Raw genomic sequence first — 15,775 nt, 5'->3', positions numbered from 1 at the left:
TTTAGCTGACTCTTTAGGCTTGGCATTTATTAGTTAACGTGTACACAACTGTACTTAAAATTATTTCTCGGCTGCTTTGCATGGGCTTATGACTGTTGGCAATCAGTGTGGCTTGTGTATGGGTGTGAGCATGTGTGTGTGTCTCTGTGTGTGCGAGTGTCTGTGTGTGTGTGTGTGTGTGCAACACAAAAAATATTTGTAACTAAATTACAATAATAAATACAAGTACACCACAATTATAACAAAAATATGTAGAAATGTAAAATTTTTATATATAGAATATCTAATTGCAATTTTTTTTTATTGATTTTCTTCTTCATTATTATTTTTAACTACGCATAATAACTGGCTGCATTACATTTAAATGTTCCTGTCTTTTTTTTTTGCTTTTGTTTTTACAGTTCTTTTTTTTTCATTTTCTTTTATATTTGTTTGAATTAATTTGCTATGCTTCGTTTGATTTTCATTCTTATTAGTTTTTTTTTTTAAATGTAATTAACTAGACTTATGTAATATATTACAAATGTAAATGTACGAGTATAAAGCTAAAGTTGTTGTTCATTTAAATTTTCTATAGTGATTTGACAAAAAAGCATTTATTTTATTTAACTAATATAATATTTCACGCTTTGATTTAAGTGTGCCTAAAAAAAGTTTCTTGGTTTGTTTTTTTCGGTTTGCCTTTTTGTTTATTATTATTTTTGCATTTTTTTGTTATATTTTTTTAGTTGTTTATTTAATTTTTATTTGAATTTTTATATTTAAGAGATGCGCTTTGCTGTAGAATCTGACAGGCCTGTTCGAAAACTTTGCGCCAGCACTGTGCGCACTATTCTGCGACTGTACCTGTGCACCTGTGTCTGCGAAATGTTGTTGTGTACTACTGTAGTACAAGAGAGCCTCCTTAACGCGCACAGAGCAGTCGCAAAATGTATGTATGTGTGTAAGTCACACACAAAACTACTCTTACAATAAGTATGCATGGTTTTTATTGCTCTAAATTTATTAAATTATACATATATTTGTTTTATTGTTATTAAGTTATTTACTTTTTATTTATTGTTATTATTTATAATGTTTTTGTTGCGTTGTGACCTCATTCAGCAGCACAAAATATGCAATAAGTATTTTATTATAAATAGTTTTACTTCATATTCAGTTTTAGGCATATTTATATTGTATATATATATACGTATATATATATATGTATATATATATATATATGTATATATATATATCTATATACATTTATATGTATATATATGTATTTATATATATATATATATATATATATATGTATTTAATATTATTTTGTCTAATGGCAATGATGCGCGTGTTGCTTCGAACGTAACCTCGGCACAAAAAATATTTATGCTAAATTATGAAATAGTTCTTTCGCATTTTATTTGATTATTTGTTGTCATAGTTTTTGTTTTTTTTGTTAATTTAATAGTAAAATTTATATTTATGAATATCGTTATTATTATTAGTATTATTATTAGTATTATTATTATTATTGTAAATGTACAATTATTATTTTATAGTTTTACTCGCATTTGTTGTTATTCTTTAAACGCGTAAGCTTAATTTGTGTACGCTCCTTATAACGTCATTTGTATTGTATTGTGTAATATTTTGTTTTTCTTTTCGTTTTTCTCTGTTAGTTTTTGTTTTTTCGTTTTTTGTTTTTTGTATTTGTTTTTGTTTTATTTAATCTCGCCCCGCCCCTCATTTATAACAGTGCACTCAGTATATATATTTGTTTTTTTTATTAACTTATGCATTTTGTACGGAATTTCAAACTTAATTTTCTGTTATTAGTTAGCAGTCGATTAATGTTTTGTTTTGTTTTTTTTTTTTTTAGCATGTGTTCTTTTATATTAATTATTTATTTTTTGTGGTTTCGTATTATTTGTCAAACAGCCAACAAAATGTATAATAATGAAGCTAAGTATATTCGAGTCGGTAAAACAATTATCAACTGGCAAGCGTTCATTAAGTGGGGGAAGAAATTAGTAAAAGTCCTTTCGCAAAAACGTAGAAATGCTCAAAGCGATTAAATGAAAAGGCGCTAACATTATCAGTAAGTAACATGAAGAAGGAACACGAAATCAGAATTTCAAATTGAGAACTATGAAATTGTTCATCAACAAGAAGAAGAACAATAATAAGAAGAAGAAGAAGAAGAAGAAGAACAATCAGAAGTTTGGCATTGGCAATGAAATAGAAATGTATACAAAAAGCATATACATCTGGTTGGTATGTAGGTATTAAATGTGAACTTGATTTGTTCATTGGAAAAGGCAACGCTCAAACTGGTCCCCATAATATACATACATATAATGTATAATTTGTCTATACATATGTATAAAATCTGTGCTTTTTTTTGGTGTTTTTTGTTTTGTATTTTTTTTTTTAGATTAGATTGCTTTCAAAATAAGATTTATTATTCTACAGCTTAAAAGCCAATACATATATATTGATAACAGTGGCGTATACCAGTTGCACAGTTTGTGAAAAAAATGGGTGTAACCGTTCATACAGTAACTGTACTTTGGGCTGAAACTGTTATATGCCGTTGCAATTACAATTTGATTTCGTGTCGAAAACGAGCCACTTTAAGAATTACGTGAATCACAACGAAAACTACAATAAACCGAAAAAGATACAAAGTACGCAAATTAGAGTCTTTTGCAGTAAGTATAATATAGACTATTGAAGCTCAACGTTGGTTTTATAATTTGCCTTGGGTGGTTCTGTCAATTCAAAATATTAGCTAGGTTCTAAAAATTTGTACAATTTCCTTGATATATGTATGTACGTATGTATTTATGCGTGTATGTGTATGTACGAGTATGTAACTTGTTGGGTGGATGTACATACATATGTACTTATGTACGTAACGCTGCAGGCTCATCAGATTACAGTTTTTTTGCTTTTTTTCTTTTATTTTTTTCGCAGAAAGGCAGTGTGTTCAAAGCATTTGTGTGTGTGTGTGTGTGTGTTGTTGTTGTGTGTGATTTAAAGAGAGCGACAGACTGAGATCAAAAGTGAGTCATGTGTTTGTTTCTAACCCAATTTCGAGTTTGTCCAATTTGAAACAATGTGTGTGTGTGTGTGTGTGTGTGTGTGTGTGTTAGTGCGCAATGGAACCTCACATTAGTACAAAATATCAAGTTGCTCATATTACATACATAAATACAGAGGTAATTTACTGTAATTCGAGTATCTTTATGTAATCCTCTGTTTGGTGCTCTCAATTAAAACAGAAGACCCATTCAAATCGCTAAAGAAATCATAATACACAAATAAGAAGCCAAAATTAAACATAATTCAAATGTAAGAAGCACACATATATACATATATACATATATACATATATATATATATATATATATATGTAGAAATCCGGCATCGAATAGAGTTTAGCTTAAGGCAAATAAACGCAACACTTGAAACGACGGCAAATGCGAGGCAAAACGAAGCGGAACGAAGCGAAATGAAACGGAAACGGAAACGAAAAGCGGATGCGATGCGTGACAGCTCGAAAGTAGGCAACGCTTTTCAAGCAATCACGCTAAAAAAAACATTTTCTTTTTTTCTTCTTTTAATTGAATATTTTGTTTTTGCTTTTGCTTTTGTTTTTGTTTACTTTTACTTATGTATTGTATGAACTATAAGCGTACATATATTTAACATGAATTTCACTGCACTTTGTTTTGCTTTGCTATTTTCTTTTTTTTTTTTTGTTGATTTTGCTGCTGATCTAGAGTTAGGGATTGAATAAGGCGAATGAGTTTTAAAACGAGAACACGTCATTAAATAAAACTTTCTCAATTGTACACTCTTTGTGCTCCTCTCAATCGTTCATCGCACATGCATATGTACTTGGCTTTTGCTCAAATGCATTTTTTTTTTGTTAATTTGTTATTATTATTTTGTTTTTTTTTTGTTTTTTTTTGCTATCGCACACTCATTTTTCTTTTGTTTGCTTCAAAAGGTGTGGCGTTCTTGTTCGTTTTGAGTTTTATTGTTTAATTGTACATCTGTTCTGCTTCTTACATTGTTATTTTTGTAGTTTTCTTTTGCTTAAATCACTTCACTCTCCTGTTTTGAACAGGTTTCATTCAATTTGGTTCTTTTGGTAGGCGACACAGTTTTTTATAAGTTCTTACTTCGATTACATTTCAATAACAACATCAATTTCCATTTCAATTTCAATCTCAAGTGTGCTTTAACGCTTTCTTGTTCATATTCACTTCAATATCCGTTTCGTTTAGTTGCTTATGTTTAACATTCTGGGTTTTGTTCCGTATTTGTTTAGTTTAATGCGCCCCAACTCCAATAGTCAGTGTCTCAGTGTATGTGTGTGAGTGTGAGTGTAAGTGTGTATGTATGTGTGAGTTATTGTGAATGCGATACAGTTGCCACATAGCCCTACTGCATTACATTTGTTTATATGATAATGAACATCCTCTGTTGTCGATGCCAATTATAAAATCATCGTTTGAAATATGGTTTATGCCACAGCATTTCATGAGGTGAGGCGCCGGAATGCGAACAAAACACAAAAATGTTAACGTTCACGAATTTGATGACATAAACCTTGAATATATAAACTGTTATGTATGTGTAGGTATCTTGTATGGGAATCGCTTCAACACAATGCATAACGTTTTCTCACTCAATTGGTACAATTGGTATTCAATTGTGATCCCATTGTTGGGATTTGAGTTCGAGTTGCTGTAAATAAAGAGAATAACACCAGTACATATGTATGTAATATGTGTATCTATGTGTGTGTGTGTGTGTGTGTGTGTATGCGTCAGAAATGTTGTTTTTTCCTATTTGGTATTCATTATTAATTTGTATTGCTTTTTTATGGCAGTTCAGACGGTTTGTAATAACTTCTTTAAATTTAATATACAATACAAAATACTATGTAATTATGCATGTAATTGGTGTTTTTTTTTTTTTCTGTGTTGTTCTCAATTCAATTGTTGCCTTCATTTCGAATATGTTATATTAATTAATTTTACTTTGTATTTTATTTATTTATTTACGAGCTTTCATTTGCGAGTTAAATGTTAATATGAAGTTTATGCTGCAGTTACTTTTGTTATTGGTGTTTTTTTGTTTTTTGTTTTTTATTTTCCATCTTCATTGCACTGTCGTTATTTGTTGTTCAAAGGCAATTATCATATCATGTATGTGTGTATCTGTGTGTGTGTATGTGTATGTATGTATTTATGATGTATGTATGTGTGATTTTTTTGTTTTTGTTTTTTCAATTTATAAGCAAATCAAAGTGTTAAAGGCTTGCTGTGTAGAATGTTGAATTCAGTATATTGAAAATGGAATTCGAAATCTAAATTTGATTTTTTTTCTTACTTTTTGGTGTTTTTAATTTGTATCATTTGTTTTCTTATATTGGCTGATTGCTAGATTGTACTCGTACGGTTTTTGCTTTTTGTTTTTTTGTTTTTTGCTTTTTGTTTTTTTGCTTTTTGCTTTTTGTTTTTGGTTTTTTTTTGCAATGAGTATGTGGATTATAAATAGTAAGTTACGTTAATTCATTATACTTAAATAGGCCAATTGTGAACTGGTTGGTGTTTTTGGTGTTTGTTTTTTTTTTTGTTTTTGGTTGTTGCGATAAAAAGGTATCTACGAGCCTGCTTATAAATTTAATTAATTTGTAACATTTCTCATTAGCTTAAGTATGATTGTTGTTGTTCTTGTTGTTGTGCTCATTGGAACTGAATTAACTTAAATTGTAGACACTTGCTGCTGTCGTTGTTATTAGGATGTTGTTTTCTTTTCATTTCTTTATTGTGTTCTTGTTTCTTGTTTGTTGTTTGTTGTTTTTTGTTTTTGGTGTTGTTGTTGCTGTTGTACTTTAATCGTTTCTCTTTGTTTTCTTTTTGTTTTGTTTTGTTTTGATTTGTTGTTTGTTGTTTTCTGTTTTGTGTTTTTTTGTTTTTATCTATAGCAGAAAATTATGCTTGTTCGCTGTTGTTGTTGCTGTTTGTTGTTCGCTGTACCTTGTTGCTCACTGTTGTTGTTGTTGTTGTTGCTGCTGCTGCTGCTGCTGCTGCTCACTGTTGTTGTTGTTGTTGTTGTGGTTGCTGCTGTTGCTGATGTTGTTGCGGCTGCTGCAGCATTCTAGCAGCATTCTGTTGTTGCTGTTGCTGCTGCTGATGCTGCTGCTGCTGCGGCTGCTGCGGCTGCTGCTGCTGCACCTAATACTCGCGTGCGTCTTGAAGGGGGGGGCGAGGCCTGGCTCAGACATCTGCCGTGCGCGATGTTATGCTCGGCGATCGCGAGTGTATTACAACCTTGTGGCCGTTTTTTGTCACAAAACCATCGCTCTCGACGAGAACGGCCGTCTGGCGACCGGCGCTGCCGCCACTGCCAGCGCTCTGGCCACCGGGACTGCCGCCAGCGCCGCCAGCGCCGCCATCCGTTGGACTATTTACATTGCTCTTGGCCTCATCGGCTGCATCTGTGGCAGCTGCACCCTCGGTGGCTTGGCCATCATGGCCGCCATTTGCGCCGGCACCATCATTGCTGTCATCGTGGTCAGCAAAACCAGCGCCGCCGCTATCATCGGGCGCATCATCACCGTTGCCGTTGCCGCCGTTGCCGCCTCCTCCTCCAGCAGCATCGTTATCATCATCGGCATTGACATCGTCACCGTTACCTGCACCAGCACCTGATTCTGGTTCGGTGGCGCCACTTTCGGCTCGCGTTTTATGTTTGCGCCACGCATGCTGGATGAGGCGGGCACAGTACTCCTCTCGCTGGCGCCAGAGTGTGGAGGAGACGGGCTCGTAGCCTTCGGTGTCGGGTCGGGCGGCAATTTCACCAATTTCGCCCGTCTCCTCGATTGGATTGCCTTTGCGCGCGAAAAAGTCTTTGGTGAGTGCGTCGAGTATGTCCACACAGTACATGAGATCACCGCGACAAATTGGTATGTCCATCGATATGATTTTGTACTTGTTGGGCTTGTGGATCTGTAGCGGCGGCTCAAGTACGTCCAGAAATTCGGACAGCTGATCGTAGCGTATATATTGTGTGCCCTCGGGATCAAACTGCTGCCAGATCTCATAGTACATATCGTAATCGTCGTCGGTGAGACCCTCCTGCACATCTTCGGTGGCCTGACTATAGTTCTCAAGAATGACAGCAATGTACATATTAATAACTATCAAAAAGCTTATAACTAGGTATGAGAGGAGAAACGTTATTCCAACGGTCGCTGAACCACAATTGCCCGGATAGCCTTTGTCGTTGTCGGGTGGATCGCATGCTTCCTCATTGATAATGGCGTCGAGTACACCATCCCAACCGGCTGAGGTGGACATCTGCCAGTTAGCGTATGCGCAAAATGCATTCGAAATCGATCGATAGTGTTGTAACAATCGTAAATCGATAAACGATATCATTTGAATTCGAATTCGAATTGAATTGAATTGCATTCAGATGCGGCACGAAACGCATGTGTGGACGGCAGTTGTGCGGTTGGTTGGTGGTTTTGGTATTCGTTTTGTTTGTTTCGTTTGATCGTTCATTTTTCGTATTTGTTTTTGTTTTTTTTTTTGCGTGTGTGTTTTGTCAAGATTGTAGTTTCGTGTCGTACGTTTTGTGTTTTTTTATTGTGTGTGTATATGTGTGTGTGTGTGTGTGTGTGTGTGTGTGTGTGTGGGCAGTGAAAGAGAGAGTTTAAGACAGAAGATACAATAACAAGAAGAGTCATTAGTCAAACGTTAGGTTAATGGATCACTTGCTTAAGCAAACTAAGTAGTAGGTATGGCATATAGTAGTAGAAGTAGTAGGTAGTAGTAGTTTTAGTTTTAGTTTTAGTAGTTGTTCTATGGGTAAATACGTATTTGGAGTGTGTGTGTGTGTGTGTGTGTGTGTGGGCGTGGGCGTGGGTGTGGGTGTGGCTGTGTGGTTGTAGCATACAGCGTACAATAATAGTACAGTGAGTAAATTTGTGGTTTACTCGATGGCTGCTTGCAGTGGTTTGGTTTGGTGCCAGACCAAAACATAATCTCCATGTATATGTATATATATATGTATGTATATAAATACATTTTGCAATAGCCATCTTCATTGCAGGTACTTTGTGGGCATTTGCCCAAAACAAAATGGCGAACAGTTATAGTCGCATAACGGTTGCATTGCCAAATTAAGTGCAAGCATTTGGTACTTGGGAGTTATGCAGATAAAAAGCTTTGTTTTACTGAACATGTTTTCTTGGTTGTGAACAAAGCGAGTTGAAATTGTTGTTGTAACAGAGCCAGGTAGAGAGTGTGAGAGAGATAGAAATAGAGACAAAGACATAGAGAGAGAGAGAAGGAGAGAGAGAGTAGCGTAGTTTTGTGTTTCTTGGCGTTAGAAAACGCGCGAAAGTTTTCATTTGCAGTGTCATGAGGAAATTCCAACATTTCATTTGGTGTTTGTTGAAAGAGCTGAATTAGATTTATTTTTTTTTTGTTTTTTAGTACAATCAACTAAAATGATGTTAATTAACATTTGTATGCAAGTCGAAATAAAAGTAAGGCACTTGAATATAAAAACAAAATGAGCATTGGAGATGCCAGAGAAAAATCTCTCGATGGATCGATCAGCAATGGCAAGTGGCAAAATGTGTTGAGGAATCACAGCTACAGACAATTATGTATGTGGATTAGCTCGGAGCAGTTTTAAAGCTCGAGTAGATATAACATAAAAATGTTGAAACTGAAGAGTATTTAATTGATATGCCATCTCTTAAAAGAATGGAAACTATTTAATAATGTGTTATTAAAAAGAAAAATGAAAAAAAGAAGAAAAAGAGAATATAATGATGATGAATAAAAAAATCGCTCTAATTTAGCTTTTACCAACAACTACCGCAGCTTGAATCAACATTGTGATGTTGCCACTAAAACAAAATGGCGCACACGGCATATGGCAACCGTATTGAACGGCGACGGCTTATCGGCTTATCGAACCGTCAATTTGTCAATTTGTCTGATAAGTGCCACCGTCAATTGCTTGTGTGTAGTTGTTATGTACAAAGCGTTGCCAGCCGCTGTGAGGCGCCGTGCCAGACCTGCCAGACCGCTTCACATTTAACTGGTGGTGGCGGTGTTTGGTGGATGGTTTGGGTTTGGCTGGGTGTTGGTTGTGTTAGTGTGGGGCGTGGCAACATCACCCAACGACAACAACAATAGACAACATAAACCGTTAACGGAATTGTGGCTGATACGCTTACCTGAAACAGCAGAATCATGCTCTGGCCAAACGTCTTGAAGTTGTAGACATCGTTGATGCCGCTCTTCTCCTTCACGTGCATGAAGAACGACATGCCGAAGATCGCAAAGATGAACATCACCAGAAAGAGCAGCAGACAAATGTTGAACAGCGCCGGCAGCGACATCGCCAACGCGAATAGCAGCGTTCGTATACCCTTGGCGCCCTTGACCAGGCGGAGGACGCGACCCACTTTCGCCACGCGCACCACACGCAGCAGCGTCGGCGAGACGAAGTATTTCTCGATAATATCGCTAAGTACGAGACCTGCAGCAGACACGTTTTTGATCAGGTTTTGTTTTTTGTTTTTTTTTGGGGATCAGGAAACGGAGCACGACGGCATCGATGACAGACGTGTGAAGAGATTGATTGTGAGAAGATTGTTGTTGAGAATTAGATTTGCCATAAACGTGTAACTAAATTGGACTCTTTGTATGAGGACTTGGATTGATTAACTGGGATTTGGGATATGGACTTAGTTTTAGTATTGGTTTTGGTTTTGGGTGGGTTCGAGGGCCAGCGCAATATCAATTGCACAAAACAAGACACTAAAAAAGGGCGCAGCACAATATTAACAATGTACACAGCTGAAATATTTAAAGCATTAGGAACAGACAGTTTTCGTTTTTTTGTTAGCTGTTTACCACAAAATTCTTACACAACATGAAATAAGGGAGAAACTAAAATTATTTTAATACAATTACAATACCATACAATTCGATATATACATACATGTACATATGTACAGTGCCGCAAGAAATAATGAGCAACATTTTCAAATAATCCAAAATACAAATTAAAATCAACTTAAGAATATCGACAATCAGATGGAGATCACATTTAGCAAAGTTTGGACTTAAGGAATCTGCTCACGAGGTTACTTAAACTTTTCCAATTGAATAATACTTCTCCGATCCCACAAAGAATATCTGTCTACCTGCTTTTATTCAAACTGCAAGTAGCACCTATGAATGATGGTGAAAGCAGCAGGATCGGCTCACTATATTTTATGGGTATCACAGGACCTATTGGTCGAAATAGAAGTTCTTCTCTTTTCCAAAATCATAACTTTAATAGTGCATTAATTCCACATCTTAAGTTAAGCACTTGGCTGATATCTGCTCAATGTTATAATAGATTCTTAACTAGCTTTATTGAGATAATTGAGGTTTCTTTTTTTTTTAATTACTGATAGCCTAATCAGAAGAAGAAGAAGAGGTACAGTGTGTACATTTAAATTTGAATACATAAGATAACACTAGGAACAGATAAACTGTCAAACTTGAAATGGACAAATTGAAGAAGACACGTTGTGAAGTATAGTGTACTCACTTCATTATGTAATAATAAAAGGAGATAAATAATACAATCAACAATCACAATCAAAAACATAAACATTTAAATATATATATATATATATATAATAAATAGTAGTTGCTTTAATATACAGACAAAGTCAGACAAAGATACTGTTAACTAAACAATACAAACTAAAACTAAATCGAGAAACGAAAAGATAGTGTTGAGGACACATGGTACATACGCACATACGTATTTGTTTTAAGTACGGATACAGTTACATACATAGTACTAGTACACGAGTATGCTGATTAAAACTGATAACAAAATGAATAGAAATGAACAGAGAGTAACGGAAACGATAAAAAAAGAAAGGTTGAGTTGAAAGTCAACGTTAGCAGTAACTATAACTGTAGCTGTAACTGTAGCTGTAACTGTAACTTGAACAGCAACTTTAAGCAGCAACACTCAGTAGTCGGATATCCTTTTTTTGCTAGCGGCGGGCGCAGGCGTTGTAAGCGGCAGCAGCGGCAAATGCGAAGTAAGAGGCGGGGGGCGAGGGCGAAGGCGAAGGCGAAGCCGAAGGCGTCATCTCGTTGTATATGTATATGTCTTTAGAGATGTTCTTTATACAGTTGATTTAACACTTTTTTATGTTTTTTTTTTGTTTTTTTTTTTTAATGCTTAACATTGGTCGGGTATATATATATATATATAAGAGATGTATGTGTGAGCTGTACGCAGGCGTCATTTACTTTTAGCGATAATCCGCAGCATATTTTAATAGTGCCAAATATCAGCAAAATGTTCGTTTGCTGCCCGTTCCGCTCAAGGAGCGAGGAGTGGGAGAGAGAGAGAGAGAGAGAGAGAGAGAGAGAGAGAGAGTGGAGAGAGAGAGAGAGCTTTCTCTTTTGTATGGAAAATTTGGAAACAATATGTTCATTGGCTTCTCATTCTCTAGATGAAATGCGAAATGCGCACTAACGTGAGCGATGTTGTGGGAGGAGGTGGTTGGGGCAGTGGAGAGCACTACACGAAATCCAGGAGTTGCTTGGGTAGACAAACGAACTATTGCGAGTAGACCGAAAATTTGAAGAAGGGCAGCGCAAAAGGATTAGGAAGAAGAAAAAGAGCACAGCGAGCAGTATCGTAAAACCTAAAAACCAGGTTGGGGCTGGTTGGTTGGGTAAATAATTTGAGTTCGATACACTTAAAAGCGAAAGTTACATAAATTAATGAAGAGAGAGAGAGAGAGAGAGAGCGAGAGCGAGAGCGGGTGGGTGGGAGAGAGAAAGAGAGAGCGAGACAAAGAGAGAGAGAGAGAGAGAGAGGGAAAGGGTAGCGCAGTAGGTAAACGTGTTTATGTGGCGAAACCAGAAACAGAAAAATATATTTATATAGACTTATAAAGTTAAACAAATACGGCACTATAAACAGTTAAAAGTAATGAGAGTTGAGAGTTGATTTCTTTTTTTTTTTTTTTTGCTTCACTATTAAAACTTAGCACCGATTCGGGTTCGGGTTTACGTAGTTGGGTATATCTATATATGCGTTTTACTACGTTCATAGTAAAGTACATAATCTCCATTGCAGATTGGACCAAAACCATTAAGAAGATTCAGGCTAGTGCCACGGTATTTGTATATATCAAGTTGGGTTCATTTAAAAAATTTCAATACGCATAACATATAAAGCGGAGGTATGCAAATCATAAACGGGTCTCGTATTATCATCCTTCCAGTTATGCTACACACTATAAAGTGGATGGGCCAACATTGGGGCCAATGCAACCGTCGTACACAAATGTGTGCTAAACATTCCGGACGGCCATTGCATTGACTGGCCTTCGGGTGGGGTTATTTTTTTTTATTTTTTTTCGTTTTTGATTTGACAATGGTCAAAATTTGTATACCGGGCAGTAGCTGACAGAGTTATGCAACCGACAATCGCACACTGAGAGTTGTGGAATGCCCATTGACACCTAACTCTGATTGAATCTTATCGTGTTGTGTTTATCAATAAATTGTTTATGCGTTCTGTGCAAGCCATTTTCTTAACAGTGTGTGTGTGTGTGTGTGTGTGTGTGTGTGTATTTGCATTTTATATTATTTATATATTTAAGTTGTAAATTGCTGTTATTGCTATTCGCTTATTAGTTTCATCTTTATATAAATGTCTTTTCCTCTTTTTTGTTTTTTTTCTTTTAGCATTTACAAAGCGTAGTTTTTCTTTTCTTTTTTTTTTTTTTTTTTAGTATTTTTGTATATTTCTTAGTCTTCGTTTTGTTTTCTGTTTTCTTTTCTTGTTTGGTTTTTTTTTAAGCGTGTATTAATATATTCGTCTATAAGGATATCACTCTGCGTTTTGCGTTTTGCATTGACAACTGGGTCGAACATCGAAGCCAACAAAATAAAGCATACTTCAAGGCGTTTTGAAATTTTAAGCATTTGCTTTTGGGTTTGGAATGAAAATTTGATTTTGTAAAAAGTTATTGAAAGTGCGCTTGGAAACATTTGGCGCGTGTGTCACATAAAGAAGCAAAGCAATAGTAAAATACCAGTCTTTCTTTCGCAAAGGTTAGTAAGGAGCAAGTTCTTAAAAATTAGCCAACTTGAAGTTGAAGCAGTATTGAAATATTTTTTTTTTGCATTTGAAATATTGTAATTATTTTTTGTATTCTAATCAAAAATGAAAAGACAACGATAAAATGTATTTATAGAAGGTCAGTGAGTACAGTAGAGTGTACTATTCATTGGGTCGGGTTTCTGAGTAGTTTTGGTTGGTAAGAATTCTGGTTCTGGTTCGGGTTCGGGTTCTGGTTCGGGTTCACAATGGGCTAGCACGGAATTCATATTGGTTTCATTATATTGGGGAGCAGCAGAAATAATAACAGCATCCCTTTTATGTACAAGGGTAGTATAAAATGGAAGCTCTCTGTTGCAAAAATTAATGTAGTAAAGCATATTTTAAGCCATCTTTTGTACAGTTTCTTCTCGTTACTCCATACACAAAGCCATTTTAATTTTGTTTTGATTTCTTTTGTTTTTTTTGGTTACTTCTTATCCAAAAAACGAACAAAAATGTATTGTAAAAGAAGATGAAGAAAAAACAATAGACACATGTAGCCAAGTTAAGTTAAAGAGGTGAAGAGCGGCGCTATTGAAGATCAGCACTCAATCAAAAAAATTGTATTCTCATTTCGATAGTTGTTTCCATTTTTGTTAATTGTTTTTCTTTTTTCTTTTGTACTAAGTAAGGATTCTTTTTTTTTGCTTTCTGAAGGTTGTGTGCTTACGTATGCGCAATTGTTAAGCTGTAGCAAACGTCTGCTAATTAATAATAAACTCGGTAGTATTTGAAAACTTTCAATGAAACTGGTAGCAATATTAATTAACAATAAAATAAATGCAAAGAAATAAAAAGATACTCGATTATATTCAGATCATAGTTGAAAACAATAATTGAATTTTGTATACTCGTATATATATAATTATCTCAATAGTTTTTCAATATTTTTAAGCAACAATCACAACAACAATTAAATTACGAATGGACACCAATATATATATAAATATATATATCAATATATCAACAACTAAATTTTTACAATTACAATAAATTCAAATGAAAAACATAAAAACGTCAAATTTGTACTAATTTTACAATTAATTGACAACATTTAAATAAGCAACAAGAACTGACTTCACATGTGCATGTATAACAGTTTGTATAACAGCTAGTATAATATTTAACTGTTGTACATTCTATGCAAAATCAGTCCCCAAAAACTAACAAATCATTTGGAATACGTTAAGCACAACGAGATTAGATTGCTTCATATAATATCTGGCATAATTGTGCAATTTACATATACATCATTTAATTAGGTATTACTCTACTTTTAATGTATGCACGTATGTGGGAATTGCCAAAGAGCCGCAATCATTACATGAGCAACCATTGAACACAAATTTTATACAACAAATTAAATTACGTTTCATAAGTTTTTTTTTTTAAGTTTAGGTTTGTTTTTTGTTGGAAACAGAACAACAACAATAAAATACGAATTACGAATCAACATTTAACAATTTGGACAATTGAATATACGTTTAAGTACGACAGCAAGTTAGTAACATTATATAGGAGAAGGAGCGTTCTGTGTCTTTATTAAAGAGCATTTAGACTGAAAATAATACTGACAATGATAAACATAGATAGAGATTGTGTGCTAAGAAAGAGAGATATATATAGAGAGAGAGAGAGAGAAAGAGACATACACACATACAGCAAGTGCGTACGGTTATGTGGAGGAGGGATATTCGTACATTTTGGCTTGGAACTTGGATGGTAAAGTTTGCCTATGTTTGTTTTAGCTTCATGGCTTTTAATTGATTTTTTTTTTTTTTTGGTTTTTTTTTGTTTAGATAATTTTGGCATTTTTACTTACCTAAGATGGATAAAATGACAACTACTACATCAAATAAATTCCATGGCTCAATAAAATAGTGATATCGTAAAGCGAATATTTTTAATAGACATTCGGAACTGAAAATAACTACGAATATCGCATTGAGATAGTCAAGGACCGCGTTGTACGTGTCCGACGCATCGTAACGATCGAGTGTCATTGTGAACATGTTTAGACCAATGAATAACATAATGATTATATCGAATTTCTTATCGGTTACTATTTCAAAGACTATTGCTTGTGGACGCCACTGTAAATGGAGAAAAGGAGAACAAACAAAGAAACCAAATACATAAAAGAACACAAAATGTAAAGAGTAACACAAAATGTTGAAATCACATTTGAAATAAAGTTTAAGGGTTTATGGGTTTAAGGGTATTTGAAATGAAAACGCACATCAGGACATCAAACACAAGGAAGAGAAGAGAGATAAGAAAAAAAGAATAGAAGAGTTTGGTATAAGTACATTTAGTTTACCACGATCGCATTTAAACAAGTATACATACATACATACATATATACATACATGACTGTTAATAACAATAGCATGTATGTACATAGACATAGAAGTACTTATGTATCTATAAGGAGTTTTCAACTCGTTATTCAGTTGGTTGTTATTGGGTTATTTCTGTAATAGTTATTATCGTTAAACGCTATATATTCATTCAATTATATTCGAATATTATTCAATTATATTCGTTGTGT

General features: G+C 34.7%; 1 protein-coding gene across 43 annotated transcripts in view; it reads right to left on the bottom strand.

The window, feature by feature from the left end:
- Nucleotides 1–6,193: 6,193 nt before the first annotated feature.
- The window catches only part of LOC6565802 (sodium channel protein para), a 62,804-nt gene continuing 53,222 nt past the window's right edge, over nt 6,194–15,775 (bottom strand). For all 43 annotated transcript variants that reach the window (XM_032738622.1, XM_043216122.1, XM_043216124.1 and 40 more), the window contains 3 exons: nt 15,047–15,317; nt 9,263–9,567; nt 6,194–7,364 (listed from right to left, as the gene is read on the bottom strand). In XM_032738622.1, the coding sequence (XP_032594513.1) occupies nt 6,282–7,364; nt 9,263–9,567; nt 15,047–15,317 (1,659 nt within the window). In that variant the 3' untranslated portion in view covers nt 6,194–6,281. The remainder of the gene's footprint in view (nt 7,365–9,262; nt 9,568–15,046; nt 15,318–15,775) is intronic.

This window comes from Drosophila grimshawi, unplaced genomic scaffold, assembly GCF_018153295.1.
Source record: "Drosophila grimshawi isolate 15287-2541.00 unplaced genomic scaffold, ASM1815329v1 contig_848, whole genome shotgun sequence".
Lineage (NCBI taxonomy): Eukaryota > Metazoa > Arthropoda > Insecta > Diptera > Drosophilidae > Drosophila > Drosophila grimshawi.
This window is presented reverse-complemented; position numbering and strand designations above follow the sequence as displayed.